At 41.8% G+C, this 26,952-nt stretch overlaps 1 protein-coding gene across 2 annotated transcripts in view; it reads right to left on the bottom strand.

Moving 5' to 3' along the window:
• The window catches only part of LOC112574760 (tenascin-like), a 121,243-nt gene that overhangs the window by 3,769 nt on the left and 90,522 nt on the right, over nt 1–26,952 (bottom strand). The window contains exons 1-12 of one of the 2 annotated variants that reach the window (XM_025256006.1): nt 15,513–15,641; nt 10,056–10,270; nt 9,452–9,525; nt 8,936–9,087; nt 8,468–8,620; nt 7,622–7,879; nt 7,031–7,156; nt 6,563–6,715; nt 5,104–5,361; nt 4,540–4,661; nt 3,690–3,795; nt 2,631–2,795 (exon numbers count right to left, since the gene is read on the bottom strand). In XM_025256006.1, the coding sequence (XP_025111791.1) occupies nt 2,631–2,795; nt 3,690–3,795; nt 4,540–4,661; nt 5,104–5,361; nt 6,563–6,715; nt 7,031–7,156; nt 7,622–7,879; nt 8,468–8,620; nt 8,936–9,087; nt 9,452–9,516 (1,558 nt within the window). In that variant the 5' untranslated portion in view covers nt 9,517–9,525; nt 10,056–10,270; nt 15,513–15,641. Of the gene's footprint in view, nt 1–2,630; nt 2,796–3,689; nt 3,796–4,539; nt 4,662–5,103; nt 5,362–6,562; nt 6,716–7,030; nt 7,157–7,621; nt 7,880–8,467; nt 8,621–8,935; nt 9,088–9,451; nt 9,526–10,055; nt 10,271–15,512; nt 15,642–26,952 lie in introns of those variants that run through there. The other variant, XM_025256007.1, reaches the window with a different exon arrangement.

Below are 26,952 nucleotides of genomic sequence, written 5' to 3'. Positions count from 1 at the left end.
CTACTGGTTCAACGAAGGCGTTGGCGATGGATTGGACATGTGCTCCGCCAGCAGACAGCAGACCTCCCCACAGTCGCCCTACGATGGACTCCAGACGGCCGAAGAAAACGAGGTCGCCCAAAGGAAACTTGGAGAAGAACAGTGGAAAGGGAGATGAAAGGAAAGGGCTGGACATGGGGTCACCTAGAGTGGGTTTCAGCCGATCGACATCGATGGCGGACTTATGTGCAACCTGATGCACGAAGAGGAATAGAGAGATAGATAATTAACTCTAAAATGACTGGAAAGTTTACAATAGGATATAAAAAGCTCATCTTAACCTTTAGAATGAAAGTAAACAAGAGAGAAAGTATAGAGAGAAAGAATAGAAGTAGACATGTTGATCTTAGGGTCACGGAGAATGTAGTAAGGTCATTGCCTTCCCAGCATTACCCTCGGGTGGACTACTGTGAGCATCGTCCCTTCCTGTTCCTAGTTCACTATGTTGTCTTAGTGTGAACAGCAGTCTGTAGGAATCAGCAAAGAGAACAGCAAAGTCTGGTGTCCGTTCTATTTACCGACAACAACAAGATCCAAAGAGTGAGGCTCGGCATGGGCCCTGGCGATTGTCTTCAGATTATTGGTTTATCTGTTTCTCTTCATGTTTCATTTTAATTGCTCATATTTCTGGACCTGATAGTTATTGCCACATGTGACAAATGTACAAAGACATCAACTAAATAATGGATTTCAGACCACAGGGAACACACTAATCTCTTACTTAGCGTATACTAAAGGAGAGCGACATACACAGCAAAGGTGTTGTTGATGTGACCTGTGTTGTGTCTAAAAGGTTGAACCACAGAAGATGTGTGTATACACAGTATAAGGACACGTGCTGTCTGCAGCATGACTTTGCTGAATGATGTGATACTAAAGACAAATAATGTGTTTATTGTTTATTGCTATTGCGTAAACAACTTGTATCAACATGCCAAACATTTCTTGGATGTACTTGTATGTGTTGTGTTGTTATCTTCATGCTGGAGATTTCTAAATCACACTATAAGCCATGATAAGCCATGATAAGCCATGATAAGCCATGATAAGCCATGGGGGTCTTAGGTTGTCACTTCCACACCTGACGTGTGACATCACGTGACAACACGAGCCCTCCGTCACCTAATGTGAGGAATGGAGCGACAGATATCAGAATTTCTAATTCCACCAACACCAAAGCCAAAGGTGAAAGGTCACACTGCCCTGTAGGTCAAAGTGTGAGAAAATTCCTTCCATATGTTAGAACGGGACTGGTGTGGCATTGTGGGACTGGCACAGGTCAACGGTCATGACTTGGGGAGACAACAAACGACATGGGACATAATCTCTGCTACAGTGGAGAGGATACCAGAGACAGAGATACATCGTGGTCATCCTCGTGATAAAGATATTGTTGTAGCTGTCATTACCCAACTACTGCATGTCACTCGCCATTCTCAGTCCTGTAGTCGCTCAAAACAAATTTAAGACACAAAAATAAGTTTTCTAAAATGTAAAGGCCACACAAATGAAGTTGACAGTAGTGATAAAACATTCGCCACCTGCCATGAAACGAGTCTCAAGTCGCACAGAGCAGTCGGGTACTCCAGGCCCCGGACGGTGGTTCCGGTCAACTGAGTGCAGCCTGACTTCTTGAAAGTTTGGCCACTTGTCCTAGTATTCCGGTCTGTCAGCCATGCAGTTTTCTTCATTTTGCTCTCATTTCCTACTTACACTAGTAGATAATGTTTGAGTTTTGTGCTGTTTCTGTGAGTGTGCATGCTGAGTAGATTGCAGTAACAGTCATTTCTGTTTAGTTTGCTAACAGGTAAAGGTTCTAATAGCACGCACTTATTCATGTCTATGTACTTGTTATTACCTGAAATGATGTAGCTTGCCGTATGTTATCATCATGCAAACTTGAGCACAGTCAACAATTAAAGTATCCGATGCTAAGGAAACACATGGTTTGCTGAAAATCTTTGAACCCGCTTTTGTCAATAAGGCGACCACCGTACTTCCAACTTCTGATCTTTATACCTCAACTTTAGGACAAGAAGATAACTTTGTATCAAATACAGAGGCTAAACCCTGTAAATTTGGAAAATATCCAATTTGTAAAATCTCAAATTTCCGACTTGACTCATTTCGTCGTGGCGGGTTACATGCATGCAGTCAAAGCCTGACAGACACAAAACAGATTAAAAACAACACAATGTCTACAGCTCACTAAACACGATTGTACATAATGAAATTACTCTTTAAAGAAGAAAACGGTCTGAAGCTCCTAAGAACACACACACACACACACACACACACACACACAACACACACACACACACACACACACACACACACACACACACACACACACACACACACACACACACACACACACACACAAACAAATCTTTTCCCTGATCATCTCACCTGTTGTTTCAAGTTACATCAAAGGAAACGCACGCGATAGGAGGCGCTGTCACCCTCGCACACATGCACGCAAAGCCACACACAAATGTAGTCATCTACTCATTTCTTAACCAGCCAGACAGCCAGCCTGCCAGCTAACCTACGTCTCACTCTTTCTTACTGTTGAGTGGTCACGTACGTACCTGCGTCACCCGAGTAGCCCCACACGGCAAGTGAGTAGATCTCGTCACGATTTAGAACAGTGAAACTGCTGTACTCCGCCCAAATATGTCTCCATGAGTTAGTCAGCAGGTCCACTCTCAAGCGCCAATCTCCAAATTTTGTCAGGGCGCGAGTCGCGTGTAGGCCTGAGACAAGACAAGGCAATGATCTCGTGTCAACAGACAAGTCCAGCAGTGAATATTTGTGTTGATCTTGCTCAAGACTTCTCATGAACCATGAACAGAGAGGACTGCAACACGGACTGGGGTGGTAAGGTGTCACTACACAGACACACGCATACACGTGCAAACTCACATACATAGAGTTGTATTTACACACAAAGCGATATAGCTTTAAAATGGTATGAAACTATGATCATGACACATATACACAGGTAGTTTTAAGACCATTCTCACAGACTACATGTAGACTAATATAAATAAATAGACAGGTTGAAGGACATTTTTACACACTATATTCTTATTCACAACAAAACAAAGTTACAGACTGTAATACAACTACACGAAATGTTTTAGCTACTGTGCATTAATAAAGTTCTGAACCTATCCATACCCTGCAATCAGATAATCCTAGACAAAACCAAGCAAAAAAACAAAAAAACAAAAAATAATAAACAAAACAAAAATAAAACAAAACAAAAACAAATCGCATGATATGCCGCAGGGATTTATTTCCTCGCAACTCGTGTTTCTTTCTATTTGAGACTTTGGCAACTGAGACACTACAGGATCATCAGCCATCCATTCATTCCATTACTAGCATCATCATTATCACAGCAAACAAAGCATGCTAAGGAAACAATACACAAAATAGTGAGCGATAAGCATCGTAGGACAAAAATATAAAAGAACAACAGAAACAGCAACCTGTGTATTGACCAGTAAACATCACACAAACAACACAATAAAACACAATACTGACTACAGCCTGACTTTGAATGTAAAAACAAATGTTGAAGTTACAGTTATGCAGGAGGAGGGATAATGCCAGAGAATGAAAGAGATATGTCAACATCTTACCCAGCCAGAAATCTCCAGAGATGTTACCAAATCCGTTTACATATTCTGTCCAGTTCCGGTGGAAGTCAACATACTCATCTGGGATGTGGTGACGTCTCTGGATGACCTGCACATGACACAAGTTCACAGGTCGTTACTATGGTAACAAAGCGCAGCATGCTCGACAGGATTCAGCACTAATTACAGTTAATGAGTTGACAAAGGATGAGTTATAACTTGACAAAATATAACAGCTTGTAACTTTATTAGCTGTGATCATGATTATAATGTCAACACTTCACGGTTACAGAAGACTATGTGAACATGGTGTAATAGTATATAGTGTAGTATATAGTGTAGTATATAGTGTAGTATATAGTGTAGTATACAGTGACAGTCACGTGACCACAATGTACACTTTCCTGGCTGTAAATGTGTGGCATCAAGTACCTGTGATCAATTATATGGCAACATAATAAAGCTTACAAATAGCATTTTCTTTTAACTCCTTATCAAACCTACAGTCGCTGATCATGAAGCAGGAATGGATGCAAGGGGTTAAAGGATGCGACTACAAACAACCGACACACGCACACCAACACACTAGATGTCGGCCTGTCTACAACCACCCTCAACCCACGGAGTCTACCAGCGACATAGACAAACTGTTGGAAACAGAAGGTGGACAAGCAACTCTCCTGCTTCGTGTTGTAAATGTCCAAAGATATCAAAGACAAATTATTCGTGGATACTATGAGATGCAAGTATGTGACCCTGGGTATAGGTGGCGTCGCACTGTTGCGAGCAGGATACAGTGTGCAGGAGAGATGCTACCTGAGTCACACACACTGACAAACACGACCACACGTACCGTCCAGCCGCCGCCCGCAGTGTCCATATCACACCACACTGACACAGGTCTGTTGTTCTCTGGTAGCTGAACGATGTACACACCAGTCTTGGCGCCTGTTGCCAGCAAGTCTGCACATGACCCTATTTGTACACAAACAAATCCTTCCGCCCGTAAGGAATTGTTATAAAGGAAACAATAGAACTTCCTACAATGACGGAAACAATGGAGGATAATTACTGTAATAATCATGACAACTTCAATAGCTAATCATACGACACTCAAGGTAAAGACTGAGTCCCTCGGGCAAACAGTTTATATGTGAATACAGCACACAGTTCACACTGCTCTGATACAAGACAGTCACACTTGCTGACCGTTAGCTCGTGGACATGGATAAACAGTGAATGGTCAACTATTTAAATCCAAAATATTATGTAAACATTGATGACAGTTGTTTGATGAAAATAAATACTGTAAACAACTTACTAGAGTATCTTTACTGTAAGAAACACACAAACTGACGATAGACAACGTGTGGGGACAAGGTGAGTACTACTCATCCTTCTACTGATTCTCACTTACTTGTAGCAACACACTCCTTCTTTGCTTCATTGAAGTGGAATCCTGAGTGGCATAGACATCGTCCTGACAAACAATCGCTGTGTGGGTGATGACAATCAACCCTGCTGTTACACAATAAGTTGTACCAGTTATCGTGTGAGGCAAAAGTGGACTTGCAGGATTTCTGGTAGTGGGTCCAGCCTTTACTCGTCTTAGGAGCCCAGTCGGAGGGAGCCTCATGAGCGGTAGCACGATGATGCCGACACAGACTTCCATCGGCTGGCACAGAAGGTAGAGACAGAGACATAAGTGAACATGATGCAAAACATTTTGAACAAAGAAGACTGAAAGCAAGTTATGTGAACATTTCCCGAAATGTTATTCTGCTACTTAAAGGTTTTCAGTAAAAGGCGCGGTACGTAGTTGTATATTTGTTATTGTTTACTGTTGTCTTGATAGCAGCAGCCTGTCACACACTAGTTTGACAATAATTATAAAGTGGAATGTTTCCTCCATTCCTGCTGTGCTCCCCCAGTGTTGTCAGTCCATGGTCCTGATGCTAGAGTCCTGGATGTCTTGTTGTCAGTGTCAGAGCTGCAGGGAGGTGAGGAGGTCTGGCACTTATCTATCATTAGCGATGACAAGACATCTTCACACAGATGACAGTGTAGTTTCCTAGATAGCATGCTCTTTATAATATATGAGATAAGTGTGACAAGATAACCACTATCCAAGTTCTATATATTTCTAGATTGTTCGATTTGAGTTAAAGACTTTAAAATAGTCACGATACTTGTTTGTTGTTTACCTAAACCACTTGTCATTCAATGTTCATGCAACAACAACTGTATGCAAGGAATGCCAGATAGATAAAGGTTAGCTGCAAGGAGTGTAACAAAAAATAATAATAATAAATGTGTTATTTGCATAGCTCACACTCCTGCTCCTAAGTAGCGTGGTCTTAGCGATTGACAGAAGAAGGAGACACGGACAACAAAGATACAGAAGGATGAAGACGACTGATGACTTATAAAAACAAATAAAAGAAAGGCAAGTAGAAAACAGAGAACAAGAACTGAGAGTGTCGGTATACTGTAGAGGAGAACGAGGAGGGAAGGAGCAATAAACGGAAAAAGTGGAGAAAGGAGTGGTTGACAAAGGACAAGCATGATGTGGACTGTGTCAGTATTGCTGAAGGTGAGGTGTGGCTTCAGTGCAAAGTGAACAGATTCCATGATGGACAGGTGCGGAGGTAGAATAGAAGAGTTGTATGGTCTAGCTGCACACAAGTAAACATTCCGGGACCTGAAGAAGTCGAAGTAAGCGGGGTTTCCGTTGATTTTGTTGACAAAGCGTGCTATTAATAGAACACAGCGCAGGATACGTGACGCAGACTTTAGCAGTTGTAGAGTGCACAGTCACCTGCCATCTCTAACATCATGTTAGTATACCAATGTTTCTAGCTTTTCCCCATACAGACCTTTGAAATCAAAGGTGAGGCAACGCTTGTCAGTCTGGCACCTGTCCTTGCAGGCTTCCAGAGTGAGTCCATCCCAGCTACCAATGAGGTTTGCACGTAGAGCGCTGTCAGGATACTCTGTGAAGCTGTCCTGCAAGTCGCCTGGGCTACAAGCTAATGTAAACAACTGTGGTAAGCAACTATTTACACACTGTTTAAGTTGAAGTTAATTGTTCTACATTTACACGCATTTCCAACAACATCCATAATCAAGTGAATACATTTCTAATTTGTTTTCGGCCCACGTGTTTTCTTTCATTCTTTATTCCTTTTATTCAGTCTATCTAAATGCGACTATGTTGTTTTACAATTTATTGCTTTAAGAATGCGAAAATCATAGAAAAGCTCTTCCGTCCCTGACTGTAACAAGCCGACAACAAAGTGGAGTTTGTTGCTGTCAATCACACCACAGAATCATTGTCTACTCACTGCTAGTACACGTGTCGTGTGTGGTGTAGAAGTAGCCGTCTTCACACCGACACTTGCGCTTGAAGCACGTGGAGTGGTGCACATCGCAGTGGTCGTCAGTCGAGCAGTTTTTATTGCGCCAGTCGCCTACAAGACAGTCACACTTACTGACCGACGGTAACACTAGCCATCCAATAATTGTAGCTCTGTGTCTACCAGTATCTGACTGCCATGTGTACATATTTTATTCCTCCGCTTTAATATTACTTCTGCCTCCTCATCTTCATAGCCACTTCCTCCTCTAACCTTTACAATCAGTTTTGTTATAAAGTAATAAAGTGACAGTCAGTAACCCAAGTATCTGAGGTTCATTGCCATCTTATAATCATTTCAAAGAAAGAAACCGTTAGCTCGTGGACATGAATAAACACTGAATGGTCAACTATTTAAATCCGAAATATTATGTGAACATTGATGACAGTTGTTTGATGAAAATAATTACTGTAAACAACTAACTAGAGTATCTTTACTGTAAGAAACACACAAACTGACGGTAGACAACGTGTGGGGACAAGCTGAGTACTACTCATCCTTCTACTGCTTCTCACTTACTTGCAAAAACACACTCCTTCTTTGCTTGATTGAACATGAAGCGTGGACGACATAAACATCGTCCTGACAAACAGTCGCTGTTTATGTCAGTACAATCAATCTTGCTGTTACACAATAAGTTGTGCCAGTTATCGCGTGAGGCAAAAATGGAGTTGCATGATCTCTGGTAGTGGGTCCAGCCTTTGCTCGTCTTAGGAGACCACTGTGAGGGGGAATGACGAGCGGTGACATTATGAAGCCGGCACAGACCTCCACTGGCTGGCATGGGAGGTAGAGAGACAGAGACATAAGTGAACATGATGCAAAACATTTTGAACAAAGAAGAGTGAAAGCAAGTTATGTGAACATTTCCCAAAAGGTTATTCTGTTACTTAAAGGTTTTCAGCAAAAGGCGCGGTACGTAGTTGTTTATTTGTGATTGTTTACTGTTGTCTTGCTAGCAGCATGCCTGTCACACACTAGTTTGACAATAATTATAAAGTGAAATGTTTTCTCCATTCCTGCTGTGCTCCCCCAGTGTTGTCAGTCCATGGTCCTGATGCTAGAGTCCTGGATGTCTTGTTGTCATGTCATGTTTGTAGATTATGGCGTGAAGTTTGCTGTCAAAATGTGTTCGTAGTCTTTATGTAGGCGACTACAGATGGTAGAAATATACACAGACAACATATTTCAACAGTGTTGCCATTGTTTACGGGTTTCCGTTGATTTTGTTGACAAAGCGTGCTATTAATAGAACACAGCGCAGGACACGTGAAGCAGACTTTAGCAGTTGTAGAGTGCACAGTCACCTGCCATCTCTAACATCATGTTAGTATACCAATGTTTCAAGCTTTTTCCCATACAGACCTTTGAAATCAAAGGTGAGGCAACGCTTGTTTGTCTGGCACCTTCTCTTGCAGGCTTCCACAGTGAGTTTATCCGGGCTACCAATGAGGTTTGCACGTAGAGCGCTGTCAGGATACTCTGTGAAGCTGTCCTGCATGTCGGCTGGGTTACAAGCTAATGTAAACAACTGTGGTAAGCAACTATTTACACACTGTTTAAGTTGAAGTTAATTGTTCTACATTTACACGCATTTCGAACAACATCCATAATCAAGAGAATACATTTCTAATTTGTTTTCGGCCCACGTGTTTTCTTTCATTCTTTATTCCTTTTGTTCAGTCTATCTAAATGCGGCTATATTTTTTTAAATTTTATTCCTTTAAGAATGCGAAAATCTTATAAAAGCTCTTCCGTCCCTAACTGTAACAAGCCGACAACAAAGTGGAGTTTGTTGCTGTCAATCACACCACAGAACCATTGTCTACTCACTGTCAGTACACGTGTCCTGTGTGGTATAGTAGTACCCGGGGTGACACCTACACGCACGTTTGTAGCACGTGGTGTAGGGCTGATCGCAGTCGTCGTCAGTCGAGCATCCTACTTTGTGCCAAGTCTTTGGCTGACACTCAGCGTCTTTGCAACTAGAATTTGTACTTTTGATAATTCTTAATAAATCAATGTTATTAATTAATTATTTTATATATATTATTTATAGCACCCCAGACATCACAAGTAAGACATTAAATGTTTACATACATAAAAATAAACAAACAGAGAGACAGGGAGCTCCGGGAAGTGAACCAAGCAGTGTGAGACAATAGACTATGGTGAAACATGTCACTAAAACAACAATTCTTATTTAAATGTTTGTCATTATTTACATATCATTTAGACCATTAACAAACGATCAGTGTTTCAGTTTGTTATTGACTACATAAAAAGCTGATTGTTAAACCTTTGGCATGTATTGTAAGGCAAAAGCCAAGAAGAGTCAACACGTTTTACCTTTCTGTCCCTTCCATCGACACAAAAGGAGCAAGTGAGAGTAGAAATATAAAGAATCGCAGCATTGTATCCACCTGTTAAGCACATGCAACAACGAAAAGTTTCGTGAGTCTTTCTCGTGAAATATTTCTTTATTATATTAATTTAAATCAGAAAAATATTTACGACTTAGAATATAAACAATTCATAATAAAATAATTTTCAATTATCACTCGTAGAAACATATACAAAAGGAGCGATCCCTCAAAGCTTAAGACTAAAACTAGGTTAGTGTGTCTGGCATGCATGAAGACATGAAGGACATTAGACACAGTGTCAAAGGTGACAACAAATAGCAGTCAACAAAGGTTTATAGGAAAGACAGCCTACTCAAGAGATAGGAACTAATAAATAAGAGAAAAGGTCAGTAATGTAACTTGTTACAACACAGTAGGTATGCTTCTCCCTTTGATACATTATTTCATAAAGAGTGTACAGACAAAAAGTGACTAGTAGTGTCTAAGAAAGTGTAGAAAGAAGAAAATACAGGAAGACAGAACAGCTTATAGCAGAGAAAGGAAAGCTGATAGAACTCTGCTAACAGTAAAGAAACAAAACTACAAACCTTTAAAAATCAAGTCTCTAGAAAATGCAGTCAACAAACCAAAGGAGTTCTGGGAGGTGATGAGGAGATACAGAAGACAGCCTGTAGTGGACCAAATCAGTGAAGAGGGTGGGCGAAGCACTTCTAAACAATACTAAATAAAGGGATGATGGATGTGGATGGTCAAGATAACCCTTGTGAAAGTACCACTAGTCCAATGCACCTGTATGTCCAACCTGTGGACAATCAGATCACAGAAAAGGTCAAAGAGGCAATTAGTTAAAAATGTTAATCAGCAGGCCCAGATGGTATTGTCAATAATATATTAGACGCTGCATCCCCGGTTATTACTCCCTTGCTAAACTGTTCAATGCTGTGACCCAAGGAATGAACTCAATCTATTACTATCCCACTATACAACAAAGGTGACAACAACCAGTCAGGTAACTACCGAGGTATCTCTCTTACTAATACATTTAGGAAAAGCCTTTACATGCTCTCTAAATAAAATATTAACCAAGTGGGCAGAAAGCAGCCAATTCAATAACAGTGACAATGGTAATTCCTTATTAATGTGAGGTAAAATAAGTAAGAAAACGCATTTTCCATTTAGCCCCCACACTTTACAGGGAAAGCACTAACTGAAATAATTATAAGTATTATGAGATTAAGGTAAGGTAAGTGGAAGCTGAATATGTACAAAAGTGGTGGTCACAAAAAAACATATATTTACAAGATTTCCTAGAGTTAGGAGGTGTCTCTAGAGGCCTCATCTAATTTTCTTGAATGTGCTGAGGTAGGAGTTCATGAAGTTCAATTGCCTAAGATGGAGAGGGAGGCTGTTCCAGAGTATTTCAAACTTTATTTAAAAATGTCTAGAGTCTACAAATTGAAAGAGTAAGTTTTGGAGAAGTTCTAGTGTTCTTGGAGGAATATAGTAAAGAGAGTGTATGATACTGTTTACCCGTCAGTATTTTGTACATGAAACTGCATTTGTTAAGTTTAAGTTTGTTTCTGAGAGGAAGGACGCCTTGACAGGAACAATGAAACACAAGCAGGTTTGTGTCGGTTTATCATATTTTCACACATATTTCTCCCAGGGGCGGGAACCAATGGCCAGCGCCAACAACACCCACGTGACTACAGCGCGTGAAGGCTTTTCGCCCAAACTGCGGACAGGGTGGGGAGGGGCCATGAACAGAAACATGGCTGACACGCCACAGAGAAAAAAGGAAGGATAAGATTAATGATAAGTATATGATGAACTTATACAGAAAGTATTCAAGAAAATAATGGAGCCTGTAATCAGTGCAGTGAAATTTGTTATTAGACTAGGTGTTGACAAACTGTAATTAGTATTACTGGGAAAAAATGGTGTCAGGTATTTTTTTTAATGACAAGCAGATGCTGCGAAGAAAATCACAAAGATATCAAGACATAGCTATAAGGCTATCAGGAGAGAGCTAAGATGGCGTCTGACATAACCGAAGATTTCATCAGACGTCAGCTCGCTGCTGTCATCTTCCCGTGATGCCGTGCGTGTGCACGTCAGACAACGCACTGTCTGCTCGTCACCGTTGTAACGACTAGAGGGGAGATCATCTTGTGAAGAATAATAAAGAGAGGAAGATGCCTTCTTGTGCCTCTTTGATTTTGTATATTCTCTTATGTTTTCTCTCCATCTCTATTGGTTTTGTTTCTTTGCAATCTAAGATTACACTGTATGCCAGCAACAACGAGAAGACTGCTGCTGCCTCCTGCTGCTGGTGGATTCCTACATCCTCACCAACCGCCCTAACGACCTGTCGCCTTCCTTCTTTCAACACAGACGAGCTTCCAGTGGGTTTGCAAATAACAAAAGTACCCCAAACTATTATCACAACTAGTCAATGAATAGTTCGAACACTCATAAGGAGCATGCTCTCAGTGCTTAACAACAAGAGGGAAACATGGACAGCATACGAGGGACAAGAAAGCAAACGAATAACGTATAAACTAGTAAATAATTAACAACAATACTAATGTTGAATAAAAACAAATGCAGAAAAAAAATACATTTTATCTTTCTGCAGCTGAGTCCAACAGGTAGAGTCCATAAAGCCCGTCACACACGAGCAAGAAAGGAGCAGAGAGCTCTTCAATCAAGTGTATTTATTAATATTTATTACAGATTATCCTGGAACTGACCCGAGCTGTTTGTGTAGATAGACGATGACAAACTAAATTCAATTCAATTCAATTCATTCAATACAACTTTATTCATCCACAAGGGCAATTAGAGGTATGATGACACGCCAGCACACTAGAGGGAAGAATGATGTGAGAGATGAAAGGGAATAGATTCTGGCGACATACACACACACATGTGCACACACACCCACTCATATAGTAACACAGCAACAGGAGGTTCAGTGGGCACCCCGCACAAGGTCACATCAGACGGACACATCATCACAGCTAGTGGAATTTAAAAAGTGGATGGCTCGCGGAATGAACGAGTTACGGTAACGGTTCGTACGACTGACCGGTACAGCGTATCTGCGACCAGACCGCAGGAGTGAGAACTCACTCGCCAACACATGACTAGGAATAGTTAGGATATGAGAGGCCGTCCTGAGGATTTGCTGCTTATTTAAGATGGCTAAATCCCTCTGCCTGGTTCTGGTGATTTTGGAACAGATCTTAACAAGGGAGACAAGGCTGCTCCTGTTCGCTACGGAGAGGTTGTGAAACCAAGAAGTGAAAGAAAAGGTGATGAGAACTCTCAATGAAGGACTGATAGAACCGAGTGAGAATGACTGGGCTGACAGAGAAAGACCGAAGCTTCCGTAGCAGGTATAGCGTTGCTGGCTCCGCCTGAGGATCATGTCAGTGTTCACATCCCATTTAAGTTTATCATCAAAGGTAGTACCTAAATATTTATAAGTGTTGACTATCTCAATGGCATCATCATGGATAGTGCTATTAACCACAACAGGTCTGTTCAGCCTAAAGTCAAAGATCATTTCCTTTGTCTTTGAGACATTCAAGTCAAGAAAATGTTCATCACACCAGCGTACAAAAGCAGGAAGAGCGCCACTGTGAACGTGTTCATGCTCATACAAGAGAGACAACAAGGCAGTGTCATCAGCAAATTTTATAAGAAAGCTTCTATCAACAGTGGTTCTACAGCTATTAGTATAGATTATGAACAATAGTGGGGACAAGCAACAGCCTTGAGGGGAGCCTGTACAGGTAACAGTAATGTCGGAGAGAGTACCATTAACAAAAACTCTTTGCTGCCTGTTGGTTAAGAAGTCCAGGATCCACAGAGTTAATTGATGGGACAAATGGAAGTCTGAGACTAGGCACTCTGCTAATAAGTGAGGTTGCACAGTGTTAAAAGCAGAAGAGAAATCAGCAAAGAGAAGCCTGGCATGAGCTCTAGGTGTCTCCAGATGTTTGTACAGAGTATTCAGCAGGAACAGCTTAGCATCATCTACACCTCTCCCAGCTCTATAGGCAAACTGCAGTGGGTCAAGACATTTATCAACAGCAGTCATAACTTCCCTCCTGACAATTTTTTCCAGCGTTTTCATGATAAGTGACGTAAGAGCAACTGGTCTGAAATCATTGGGTCGACTGGGCCTAGTGATTTTTGGGACAGGCACAATGTACGAAAGTTTCCAAATATCGGGGATACGGCCAGAGTCCACAGAGAGCTGGAATAGATGTTGGAGAACTCCACTAAGCTGTTCGGCACAGTAACGGAGGGTACGTCCACAGATACCATCTGGACCGGGAGCCTTGTTGATATGGACACACCTCAGCAGATCTGTGACAGAGGACTGGGCAATCACCAACCCATGCTCAGAGACAAGAGACTTAGTGTGGAAACATTGTGAGAGAAGTCATACTTCTCAAAGCGGGCTTAAAAGGAATTGAGGACATTGGGAACATCACTGTCAGCAGAGCCCACAAGTTGCACAGGTTGTTTACGAGGGCTTGCCATGCAATGAACAGACGACATGGTCTTAATACCACCCCAAGCAGCCCTGAGATCACCACTACTGAACTGCAACTCCACTTTGTCTTTGTACTTTCTTCGAGCTTCCCTAATGGCATCCCGTACCTCCCTATTCACTAGTTTCCTATCTTGAGCAGAACCAGTATAAAATATGCGTTTTTTATTAAGTAACACCGATTTCAGTTCTTTTGTCACCCAGGGTTTGTTGTTAGGAAAGATGACAGTGTCCTTAATGGGTATGACAGTGTCAACACAGAAGGTGATATACGAGGAAACAACATCAGCCAGGTCATTGAGATTGTCGCTGGAGTCGTAGAAAACCTGCCAGTCAGTGCAGTCAAAGCACCCCTGCAGGCATAGCTTGCTCTCCTCTGTCCAGCACTTTACTGTCTTATGGTTGATGCACAGATGCAGAGATCTCAAACGACCATGCCCCTACAGCCAGGTGGGGTCAGATCATCAAGTAAACGCCCAATGTATAACACAACAAACAATATATCACAGTGGCGATGTTGGACAAAGGATTCTTGTCACGTGACGCTGATTGTCCTACTAACAACCCTCTTATCTCCCCTGTCAACAGCTGCTGACTGCGGCATGAAAATGAGGAAAATATTCAGAGCATGTAGATCACGTGACTCTTGATGATCTTCTGGAATGTTTTGATATCTCACCAAGCGTCGCTCGACAGTTCCTACCTGTCATCGATGTTGTCAGGTGTGAGAGGGCAAAGCGGTTTACGCCGAGGCAGCAGCTAAGACCACGTGACGGCAAAACTAACGACACATGCAGACAAAGAGCCGCGACCCCGAGACGAGACCTGAACCCAGTAAAGCTGCTTCTCCCTGTATTGGTGACTGGTGCTAACTGGCCACGGCACTCGTGTCAAGTACAGAGAGGACAGAGAGGCAAGTTTGGACAAAAACAGTAAATTAATAAATAGTCAAGTAGGCACAAAGACCTCCATGTCAGCGTGCTTGACAAGGTCGGGTGGCTGCGACATTTGTCTTTACAGCAGGATGAGCATCTCCAACTGCATCAATAAGTAGTAACAGTTGCCATCTCCACACCTGACAGTCTACACGAGGTTTCAGGTGTGGATGACTTGCTGGCGACCTCTTGTAACTATTTCCATTTGCTCAGGTAACAGACGACCTTTGACGGGGATATGCCGTGTACATGTACTAACCGAACTTAATATTGGAGAAGCTTAATGACAGAAATAACTTACTTTACTTTAAACACACAGTGAGTTAAATATCTCATCCATAGGTCAAACATCAAATGACAAAAATGTCTTCAGGTCGACGATAGAGTCTCTAAAATAAATCCTCTTCACATAAAACCCGGGGACTAAGTAAATTCCCCTTGAGATCGAGAGACAGTTAGTAAAATAACTGACATTTACATCAAAACAATGTGAGTACAATAATTAACCGCAGATTAAACACAACATGATTAAAGTAACTCACCCGGAGATGGTCTTTGTGAGAATGCTGTTAGTGGCAGTATATCCGAGGAAAGCAGCGTCTGCGACGAGGAGAGGTTAACAACTGCTGGTAGTCTGCACGTGTGGAGAGGGAGATATATAGCAGGAGAGAGTGAAGAACCAACGACAGCAGCGATGCTCACATGAGGATGCAAGCCCCTCCCCCCACACATACATGAAGTACAGGAGACTCCAATGCATGAAGCTCACGTGTCTACAGGTCAGTGAGGTCAGGCAGCGGGTCAGGTGTCAACAGACGTGGACGACAGTGAAAACCTCATCACCGGAGAACGCAAGGGACTTGGCAACCTACCAACAGAAAATACCGGAGTGAATTCCGTTCTCCACGTACTGACGACTAAATCACACAAACAAACACGCAAACACACAAACACACACATCACGAAGCCTTGACACAGACACACAAACATGAGCTTGAATACACGTCTTACATCCCAGCAACACGCAACGTACGGACACACAGACACACAGACACACATATATAGAGAAGCACGCTCACAAATGTATAAAAACACATTTCCTCCCTCGGTTTCTCTCTGTCTCTCCCACACACACACAAAGACACAAAGACAGGGTACAGTCAGGATATGACAATGGTGTCCAAGTGTCCGAGACACAGAGCTCTGGCAGCTGGCTGTGGGTGAGGACAGAGAACATCTCATGAAGCTCATCCTTACTTCTGTAGTTGACACAATGATTATGGTGTTGTTGTGTAGCCAGGTGTATCAGGTGTGAAACACAAACTGTACGGCAGCTTAGTATGACATTTATTAGACATTTACAGACATTGCTTGTGTACACATCTTATTTACTCTCTTTTTTATATTTACATTGTTATCACAGTAGGAGCCATGTTAAAATAATGAACATGCAGGACAACCGAGTTTGTTATGTACTTTAAATTAATATTCATTCGATCGTTCACACCAAACCTTACATAAATACTTCATTTGTCATTTTTAAAATCAACTTGCTGGTACATGTACAGGTGCATGACCTGTCTGTCAACAAGTCTTTGAGGTCAGGCAGCGAGCAAGGTGTCAACAGACAACAGGACCGACATCCCACCACCACGTGCATTGGCAGCGAGACAAGAATTCACTCACATACCACACAGATGCATGACTTGTCGTTGTCAACAAGTCTTTGAGGTCAGGCAGCGAGCAAGGTGTCAACAGACAGCAGGACCGACATCCCACCACCACGTGAGGTCAAAGTGCATTAGCAGCGAGACAAGAATTCACTCACATACCACACAGATGCATGACTTGTCGGTGTCAACAAGTCTTTGAGGTCAGGCAGCTAGCCAGGTGTCAACAGACAACAGCACCGACAACATCAGACCACCACGTGAGGTCAAAGTGCACTGGGCAGCGTGACAAGAATTCACTCACATACTGTAGGTATTGCATCGTCTTCTCCAGACCACTGAGTGATGATACACACTGAATGACTAAACACACACACGCGCGCGGGCACGACTACATACACATTATCCAAACACACGACGCTCCCATGCATAAAGTACTTGTGTGTGTGTTTGTGTGTGTGTTTGTGAGTGTGTTTATGGAGGATTTTTGTATGTTTGTGATTTTTTTCTCCTACTCTGTACAATGAAAAGAAGCCAAACATATTGATACTTTCTCTACATGCACCTTCTTATGTCTTGATATGTGTGATAGAGGACAACGGGAAAAAAGCTGTCAACTCTTACAGTTCATTCAAGGGGAGGCAATTTCACAATGTAATGAACTGGGGAGTTACTGCCCCTGACTTTCTACGTCCGAAGTTTATTTCCCGTGAAAGAAAGAAAATGAATAGCACCATCGAGTGAAGCAATTGTATTCTTGTGTTCGCTCCATGTGACACGAGATTTTCTTGTTATCCTTTAGACCTGTTGGAGCGTGACGTAGTGTAACGGTCGTGATGAGCGGGTGTCGTGACGTCATTTGTATCCGGGGGCGTCGTGTGTGTGACTGTCTACATGTGTGATAAATAAACACGTTAGAAACAGTTTTGTGAAGAAGACAGTGTGTTAGTCACGTGTGTCTGTAACTTTTAATTACAACGATGTGTCGTCGTTGTCTTTAATCCTTGTGTCTGTCAGTGTGTACGCTCAATTTTTGAGATTTCGCTTTCAATGCCAACAGACGATGTCTCGACAACAACAACAACCGTCCCCCTAACCGTCGGCGGCACAATAACCACCCCTCCCACCCCCCACCTGCCTGCGAGACGTGTTGATGGTGTATGGGGGGTACGTCAGTGACAACTCGGGTATGGGAGGGCGCTGAAGGATCGGGTATCCCAGTGCGGGCGATGAAGGAGGATGTCATCGAGGACGTGGCCACAGTCCGCTGTGACGTGGTGTGGGTGACGAACGGACGGGCTGCTCGTGGTCTGAAAATAGTCGTCGTCTGCATGGACCGTGTTGATGATGACTCCGATGATGACATCTGTATTGTCTCCCCTACTTCTTCACGTCCCTTTGTACGTCACACCTTGTGATTGTCTCCCCTAACCAATAGTTGTCAGAAACAGCTGTAGTTCATTAATACAAATTTCACATTTATTGTTAACATTTACTGAGAGTTAAATCCCTTGTTAATGTAGAGCATTGAATACTGAGTATGCGGTTACAGACTACACATCATAATATTATTATAATACTACAGTGCAACCTCGGTTAACGAACACAGTCCGTTCTGGAAAGTTTTTCGTTATCCGAAATATTCGCTAACCGAGGTTCCACAGTATATACAAAATATTACTAACCCTAACCGTCACCGTAACCCATTATAATATTATTATAATACTATATACATAATATTACTAACCCTAACCTTAACCACTATACAGAGTATGCGGTGACAGACTACATATTTATTATATTATATACATGACATAGTTTCTCGGGCATTTACTAACTTGCAAGTTCATAAGGTGGGCTTATATCATTGACTTTTTAACCTAGAAAATGCAAACTAGGATGGTAGAATCAGCTACCAACTTTAAATGTGAATAAAGCGCAACAGTGAGAGTTTCCGCGAAGTGACAGGTCCTTCTAGGAATAGTAGTAGAGAAAGTTCTGTTACTGAAAATTGATATGACTCTTTCTCCTTCCTTTTGACTGTTTCTCCCCCTTCCACAAAGACCTAGCCTGCCATCAGGGGAGGCCGCAAGGTCGGTGGATTCCAATTTGTTTCCTTCCCTCCTTCTCTCAACTTTAGACCAGTGGTTCTCAAAGTGTGGTCCGCGGGCATAAGTCAGGTGGTCCGCGGCTGACAGTCCTTATATGTCATCAAAGTGATGTTTAAAGTGATGCATTCTTTGCATTACCATTTTAATTACAAAGAACGAGGTAGTTTTATGTCAACTTATTACTATACTACTGTCACAAAAGGATATTTAGTTTTGAATTGTAATGAAACAAATGCGGCAATTTAACTTTGAAATTCATAGTACAGACTGATTTTTAGTCATTGGTGGTCCGCCATATTTTTTACTTAAGTAAAGTGGTCCGCGGTTCGAAATACTTTGAGAACGAATGCTTTAGATGGCCGGTCCTGCTCGCTTGATCATCACATTTCAAGGTGACAAGGTTCCCCCTTCTCCCCGTCCTTCCCCCCGCCCCTCTCCCGGATTCCTGACATGCTGGCAGGTGACAGGGAAAAATATTTAGTTGATTTTGGCTTTGATAGCCTTTTTTAATTTAAATCCACAAGAACCAATAGTTTTGTCCCATACAAGCCTCAGAAAACCTGTTCTCCATTGGCCCACCTGCTTGAACCCACAGGGGGGAGGAGTCCACGATAGATGTCAGACCTTTTTGGGAGATAGTTCTGTGCCTAACCTGTCATTCCATAAAAGGAAAAGAATTCCAGTTTGATTAACTGCCAGCATTTTTTTTTTTTTTTGTAGTTTTTTTGACTGTAGCCCAAACTACGAATCGTTTGGAAAGGGTTCATGCTTAAATCACGTGACGCACGTGTGGCTCTGTGGTGCGCGAGTGCCTGCGAGACATCAAGCACGTCTGCTTCTAGTGTGATGACTGACTCGAGATTGATAGTTGTGTTTGATGTTGTCAACACTTCTGTCTGTATGTATTATTACAGGTCAAGTCACGTGACATGCGGCACGTCTACACTCTCCCCGGACACCTGCAAGCGATCACACACACACGCACACACCCGCGCACCTTTTCACCCTGAACGTACGGACACACACTAGACATCTATGCCCTCAAGGATCAAATAATAATAATAATAATAATAATAATAATAATCATCGTGATCATCATCATCGACATCATCGTCATCATCATCATCACAGGTGTATACAGACTCAGCACAAACACGAGCGAGGTGACATGAAGTACACAACAGAAGACAAAGATGGTCAATGATGAGGGAGAGGAAGTAGCACTAACACTATCGGCAGGATAGACTAATCAAGAGACAAAGAAGGAAGAAGGGGGAGAGTGAAGGAGCGGTTTAGTTAGTTATACAGGTCAAGTCACGTGACATGGGGCACTTCTACACTCTCCCCGGACACCTGCAAGCGATCAGACACACGCACACACCCGCGCACGTTTACACCCTGAACGTACGGACACACACGAGACATCTATGCTCTCAAGTACCAAATAATAATAATAATCATCATTATCCTCGTGATCATCATCATCATCGACATCATCGTCATCATCATCGTCGTCGTCGTCGTCATCATCACCACAGGTGTATAAAGACTCAGCATAAACACCAGCGAGGTGACATGAAGTACACAACAGAAGACAAAGATGGTCAATGATGAGGGAGAGGAAGTAGCACTAACACTATCGGCAGGATAGACTAATCAAGAGACAAAGAAGGAAGAAGGGGGAGAGTGAAGGAGCGGTTTAGCTGCTGTAAGTGAACTGTGTTCAGCAGTCGTGCTCCGATAAACGGCTTGTGCTTAGTGCTCTGTTATAAGGCTTTAATGGCCGGCAATTAACGGACATATGATTGGCTTCCTCTTTGTGTTTTCTGTCTTTGTTTATATTCCGTATTAGTACTGCTATTTATTCTTTCAATGTTTATATATCATTCGTTTGTTTTCCTGTATTACTATTATTATATTTTAAATAGTTCTTCTACATATGTAGTCCATGACTTTTCATGTTGTACATGAATCACTTCCCACATTCTATAAAAGTGATGTCCACCATTACAGACAGGTTGTGCTGGGGATGATGACAATGGAACCAGTTGGTCGTTGTGCTGGACAACATTATCAGACATTATCAGAAAATACACTTGCTATAATTTCATTAACCAGTGTTACTGTAAAAAGTGAGGTGGTGGGTAATGAAGACATTCAATCACATGTTGGCCCCTAAGAAGCAATTAGCATCTACATTCCATGTATGTGGTCAAAGTTCAAAGGTGAAGCCAGCCGCTTGTCCTGCAGGAAACGATCTTGTCTTTGTGTGTCCACAGTGTCCTGCTTCTGTTGATGGAGAGATGCTCTCACCTTTCTTATTCCTCCACTGCTGCATTCAGCATTCATCTCTCAATAATCGTCTCAAGCACTCGTTTTGTCACACAACACTTCCATTTCTTTGCGTTGAATGTCTGTCTGTGTGTATGTGAATGCGCTGTGCTCACATGTACACGTACATATGTATGTATGGTTGATTAGTAGGTAGACCCGTCAGTAGGTTTGAGTGCACTGTATGCATGATGGACGCATAGGCAGACAAGTAGATAGGATCGAATACTTTGCACTTTCCGTTCACGTGAAGCGCCCTCTGTCGACACATACCGTTGGCACCCCACCCTCCCGTCGGTGCAGGGAGGGTAGCCTTGTCACATCTACCTTTATGTTTTGCTTGGACAATGTCCAGGGAGGGAGGGGTGCTGATCATGTTGAACGGTCGCGATGAGGTGGAGGAGTCCTGTTCGGCTGTGACCAATAGCTACACAGCTTACGTTTTTGATTGTGTGACTATGGGGTCTACAGCGAGCACCCGGATGTACCCGGGTTTGTGTAACGACCTTACAGATCGACTATGAGTCAATAGCACTTTCCTGTAACCGTCAAATAGTCACAACAGGCCGCAGTTATGATGTCTTAGTTAATTAGTTAAACCCCTGGCGTACAACTGTAACCAAAAGTTAATTCCAATGCTTATTTGTCGAGAACTTGTTTTAGGAGTGTTTTGTTCATCCAAGTCCCATTCATCCATTTTAGCAGGATCTGACCAAGCAGTGTCCTTGTTGCTTTCAATCAGTTCTTCAAATCATAATGTGTAACAATTGGTCTACATAAAACTAGTCAAGATAATTTATTCATGCCAATACAACAATACTTACTAATTATCTTAGTCATAGTCCTGACAGAGGAGAAGACCAGCAAACACACCAAGATTGGCCTAAGCTTGGTGCTTCACTGGTCTGCCTTGGTACCAATATTGGCTCTTCCTTTGCTACAATGTAGGACCAAGCTGCGAAATGATAGATCGGGCCACCCTTAGCCAAAACTTGGCTAAGTCTTGGTCGAATCTTGGCACCAATGTATGGCCCATCTTATCCCAATATTGGACTAGTCTATATAACAATTGGCCGATCGTCTGTGTGCGTGTATGTGTGAACAATACACCTTGCAATATGACAGAACTGAACTTTTAAAGATTACCATGTCTACTACAAGGTTAATGTCAAAGTAATGACGACTGTTACCGTTCACAACACGAGAAATATCACTGTCTAATGTCTAGAAACGATACTTCAGTGGATATTCCCTGCCACAGTTGTACGGAAGGTGAGGAAAACCTTGGGGCTGAAGACAGGCAGAATGAGAACAAAGTCGACTAACCCAGATGAAGACCATCATGAAGGCTTCGACTTCTGTTTTCTCAAAGTTTCTTTGACTTTATAATACTGCAACCGAGTAAACGTTGGTAACAACTGTCTGTACGAGTTGTATTCTTGGTCTGACAGGGATAGTTCACAGCGGTTTCAATGACCACAACATACTAGTCCACACAACACGAGACTTGCCATCACAAACCCACGTGTGCGGCCTGCTGGACTTTGGCGACTCAACAAAATCTTTGTATGTCTTTGAGGTTGCTATAGCAATGGCTTACATGATACTGAAACTCCTGAAGGATGCAACTGTGACGAAATGAAACGAGGAAGGACAACCTACATCTGTTTGTCTTGCATACAACTACACGTACACGTCCTTTCTGGAAGAGTCCCCTATTTCTGCTTATTTTGTTTACATGCAAACAGAGGCAATAACCACACACACATTACCAGTAATTGTGGCAGATCAGTCTGATTTAAATGATCACACACACAGTGAGAGAGAAAAAGAAGGAGGGAAAGCTCACGGTGCGAGCACAACTGAAATTCAACCCTTATCGAGGAGTCGTCCGCCATATTGACAAGTGCTGAGAGCGTGAACACGTGACGTGTCAGCAGCAGCTAGTAGATGTGACTATTGAGATGGTACAAACAACTTTCGAGGCGACCGGTGTTTTAAAGGCTGGAAAATTTTCTGGCAGAGCGATTCTGTGACACAAAGGTTAGCGTCTGTGAAGGTTGGCTGTCCTGAGTTCACCTCTCGTCTTGGGCACCTTATTCTTTCTCTGTGAACAGAGCTGGCTGTCTTCCCATGATGCAGCCATAGTTCAAGACGTAGTTACTGGATCGGTGTACAACACCAATTCCCTTCGTTATTCTCTCTGTCATAGTGTTACTACTGACACCAATACTACCAACTATAGTCCTACCTGTTGCACCCCTACAATGACTGTAGTGCTGCTAGTGATGCCATTGCCACGACTCACAGAGCAGAACAAACATTTCTTCTCATTCTTTAAACTTTGTTTTTATTCTGTGACGTAATCTTTCTTACAGGTACGAACGTTACCTGACTTACTCTATGGTCTCTGGGTCGGGACACTGAAAGAAGACATTTTGACGCAAGAAATGCCAGCGTACAATGGGATGTAACTCCGCTACCCTGAGCACCACAGTTTCTTATGAAGTAGCCTCCCTTGACCAATGCCATACACAACACACCCTCCCCTACAACCCTCCTCACGACCTTACACTTTGAATTTTAATTTTAATTTACATTATACAGGTCACATGGCAGCTGGGGCAATGGGAATGGCATCGTTAGTCACTTTGCCTGCTGCACCCAGTCCTCAGCTTTGCTCTTCCGCCACACTGCTTCTTTAAACGGATGAAAGCCGTTACTTAGCTCTCACACTAGTTCATGCAGGAGGGCAATGGAGGTCCCATGGCTGCCTGAGATGTTTGTGGTGATTGTGTTGTAGTGAAGTCCGTCAACAGAGCGCAACACATCCACTGGATGAGTTCACTACAATTTGTTATGTTCTTCAATTGTGTAGATTGAAGAATTTGTTGGGACATTTATTTTTCAATGAAAAAAGTTCGTAAACAGCAATAGCTCTTGTTGGTTTGTTTGCCACATGATGATGTTGATGTTGATGTTGATGTTGATGATGGTAACAACCTGCCGCCCAAAGATGGAGATGAGGAACTTGCGTCAGCAGCCTGTCACACACAATGGGGAAGTATGGTGACCAGTGACAGACATGAGTGTTACCATAGTTACCGTCACACACAAACATCACAAGTTTTCAATTCCTTTCAAAGTATTTTATGAAGTATCAGGAACACAAATATCACTTTAAATCACAATAAACAACAACTGTTTGTCACGTGTTCAGAGTATGTCTGTGTTGTGTGTGACTAGACAGTAATTGTTTAACACGTTGATGTCAAGGGGAGGCTACTTGTATACTAAGCTCACTGACACTGTACATAATAATGTGTGTGAATAGCGGTGAATGGTGTGGTTGTGTTTGTGTAGATATGTATACATGCATGAGGGAGGGAGGCAAGAGAGAGTATATGTCTGTTGTGTGAAGCAGAATGTTGTCTAAATACACAGAAATGTATCTTGTACAAATAAAATTAAGGAATCAACAAGCATTACCGTTTGTTACTGACAAGAACTGTGTACAGATGTACAAAAACAATGTCTAAGGGACTAAAACTAGTCACATCTTGTTCAACACGTACATCGCAGGTAGATGATAAAAAAATTGTTTAAATTGAAAAAATTAGATATATCTTACTTTAAAGTAAGTTCTTAAAAATCAAGGTTTTTTTTCCTACTTTGACAATAAAGTCTTAAATGCACATTCAATATTATTATCATTGTTTTGGATGTTGAGCAAATATTGAATCCAAACACTGGTGCGGCCAGCCTCATCCAGACTCTGCCTCCAGTGGCCCCCGGGTAAATTGAGTTTGAGACCCCTGCTGTAGATGGTTTTTATTTAATGTTTCGGTGGCCTTAACCGTCCTACTAGTTCTCTTAACGAGTTGTACACACTACCGGTAAATGATTCATGCTCATGAGCAGCAGAAAAATAACTCCAGACCGAAAACCTACAGTCATGAAATTAAAAACCATGGTAGTGACTTCTTCTTTCCTTTGTTGTCTCTCTATACAAGTAACAATATCCTGTCAGCATGCGAAGAAAGCATGAGCCTGAATGGATGTTTGGTGTTAGTGTCAGTCATCTGTGAGGGGTGAGATTATTTTTTAAATATTTTATAGCTGAGAGACACGTAGTAAAACAAACATAATGTGATTGTAACAAATAAACTTGTTGCTTCTTTTATACCCTCACAACACCTGTACAGTTTCTGCCAGTAGTAATGATGCGCACCTGAGGGTGAAGCATAAACAAACTTACTAAACACTGGATGCGATGAGACTAAGCAGAAAGAATGATAGAAAAGTTGTTATGGTCTAAACAAATTACAGTGAAGATATAACAGTGTGACATTGTGAGCTGTGCGTGTCTTTGTCTGTGATAGTTGAATAGGAGGAGAGTGCAACCATGCATGCAAAATCACTCATCCTAAAGGACACATGGTTGTACATATAAAGAAATACAACAAACACAGACATGTCTGACACACATACACATTGCACACCTGCTCACGTGCAGCAACGCACTCGCACTACACTTATACTGTAAGGATGGATGCATGATCAACATCACCTCCAACATTCAAGCATATCATGCTAAATACAATTACAAGATGTCACTTGACTTAATCTATTCACTGCCCGCAGAAAGTCTACTCATAAATGACTAGAACTTTGAGTATACCTCATACAAACAAAGAGAGATATATTCTGACCGACAGCAGATGGATATAGGACAGACACACAGACAAGACAGAAAAATCCACACTACTGGAGAGAGGGGTAGACAAAAATTGTCTTACTAAACCACTACAACCTATGCTGCTTCTTTTCTCAGCTGCTCCTTTCCTATAGCAGGGTATGATGAGGTGGAAGAAAAGATTTGTGTACATTGTCAGGGATATGTTTGTTGATCGGTTAATGTAAATTGTTATCTGCGATAGTTTTTTGTGTATGTATTGTTTAATAATAATAAAAAATTGTCTTAATAATGACGAGTTTGAGAGTTGGGAACCTCTGTCATAGACATTGCTCAAGACATAAAGCATTGCTAATCGGGCTTTCCCGTTTATGTAGACAGTCAGTAGACCATAACAACTTCATAAGCAAGTCCAAATGTTTTGACAAAGAATAGTTGAAGGCAATATGGCATGCTGTCAACACCTAATGTCTGTATTTGGTTGTCTCGATCTTCTTCATTAAGATTGCAAGCAAAGTCTATCCTTCATGCTGTCCACATATAGACATTGCATTTGAGGGAATAAGAAATATTCCAGCAACCATTAAAGAATGTGTGAGTTTCTTAACATGGTCGCTGACTTTGTGTTGAAATACGAAAGGTGGATTAAGAAAAGGTTTTTATGTTTTATGTAAATTGCTATTTCTGTAATACTTTTTAATATCGTTCTTGAGTGCTTTATATGTTTTAACAGTATGTAAAACATTTGCGCATTGTGTGATATTGCTTGGCAAATAAATTAGCTAGGAAGTCCGTCCTTTAATGTTAAGCCATTTTTCGGACACCTCTATCGCTAGTGTGCTAGAGGCTTTACTGCAGTTGTTAAACCCATAATGTTGAGGTTGACAATATTGAGATTTCATGTTATTTTTGCTAAATTCTATTTATCATGCTCATTCATACCTAAGCACAACTTTTACAAAACTTTGCTAATTGTTTTATGAACGTTAATTACAGACATCAATTATGCAAAACACTTGTATTTTTCATAATTAAGTGCTCACACCTTTATTACTATGCACACATGGGGAATATTGTATAAATTGTTGAGAAAAAGAGAGAGAGAGAGAGCAATCTCAGAATTTAGTCTTGTGCTTTTCAGGATAATATAACCCTCGTTAGTCTTTGCGTTTAT

This window comes from Pomacea canaliculata, linkage group LG11, assembly GCF_003073045.1.
Source record: "Pomacea canaliculata isolate SZHN2017 linkage group LG11, ASM307304v1, whole genome shotgun sequence".
NCBI lineage: Eukaryota > Metazoa > Mollusca > Gastropoda > Architaenioglossa > Ampullariidae > Pomacea > Pomacea canaliculata.
This window is presented reverse-complemented; position numbering and strand designations above follow the sequence as displayed.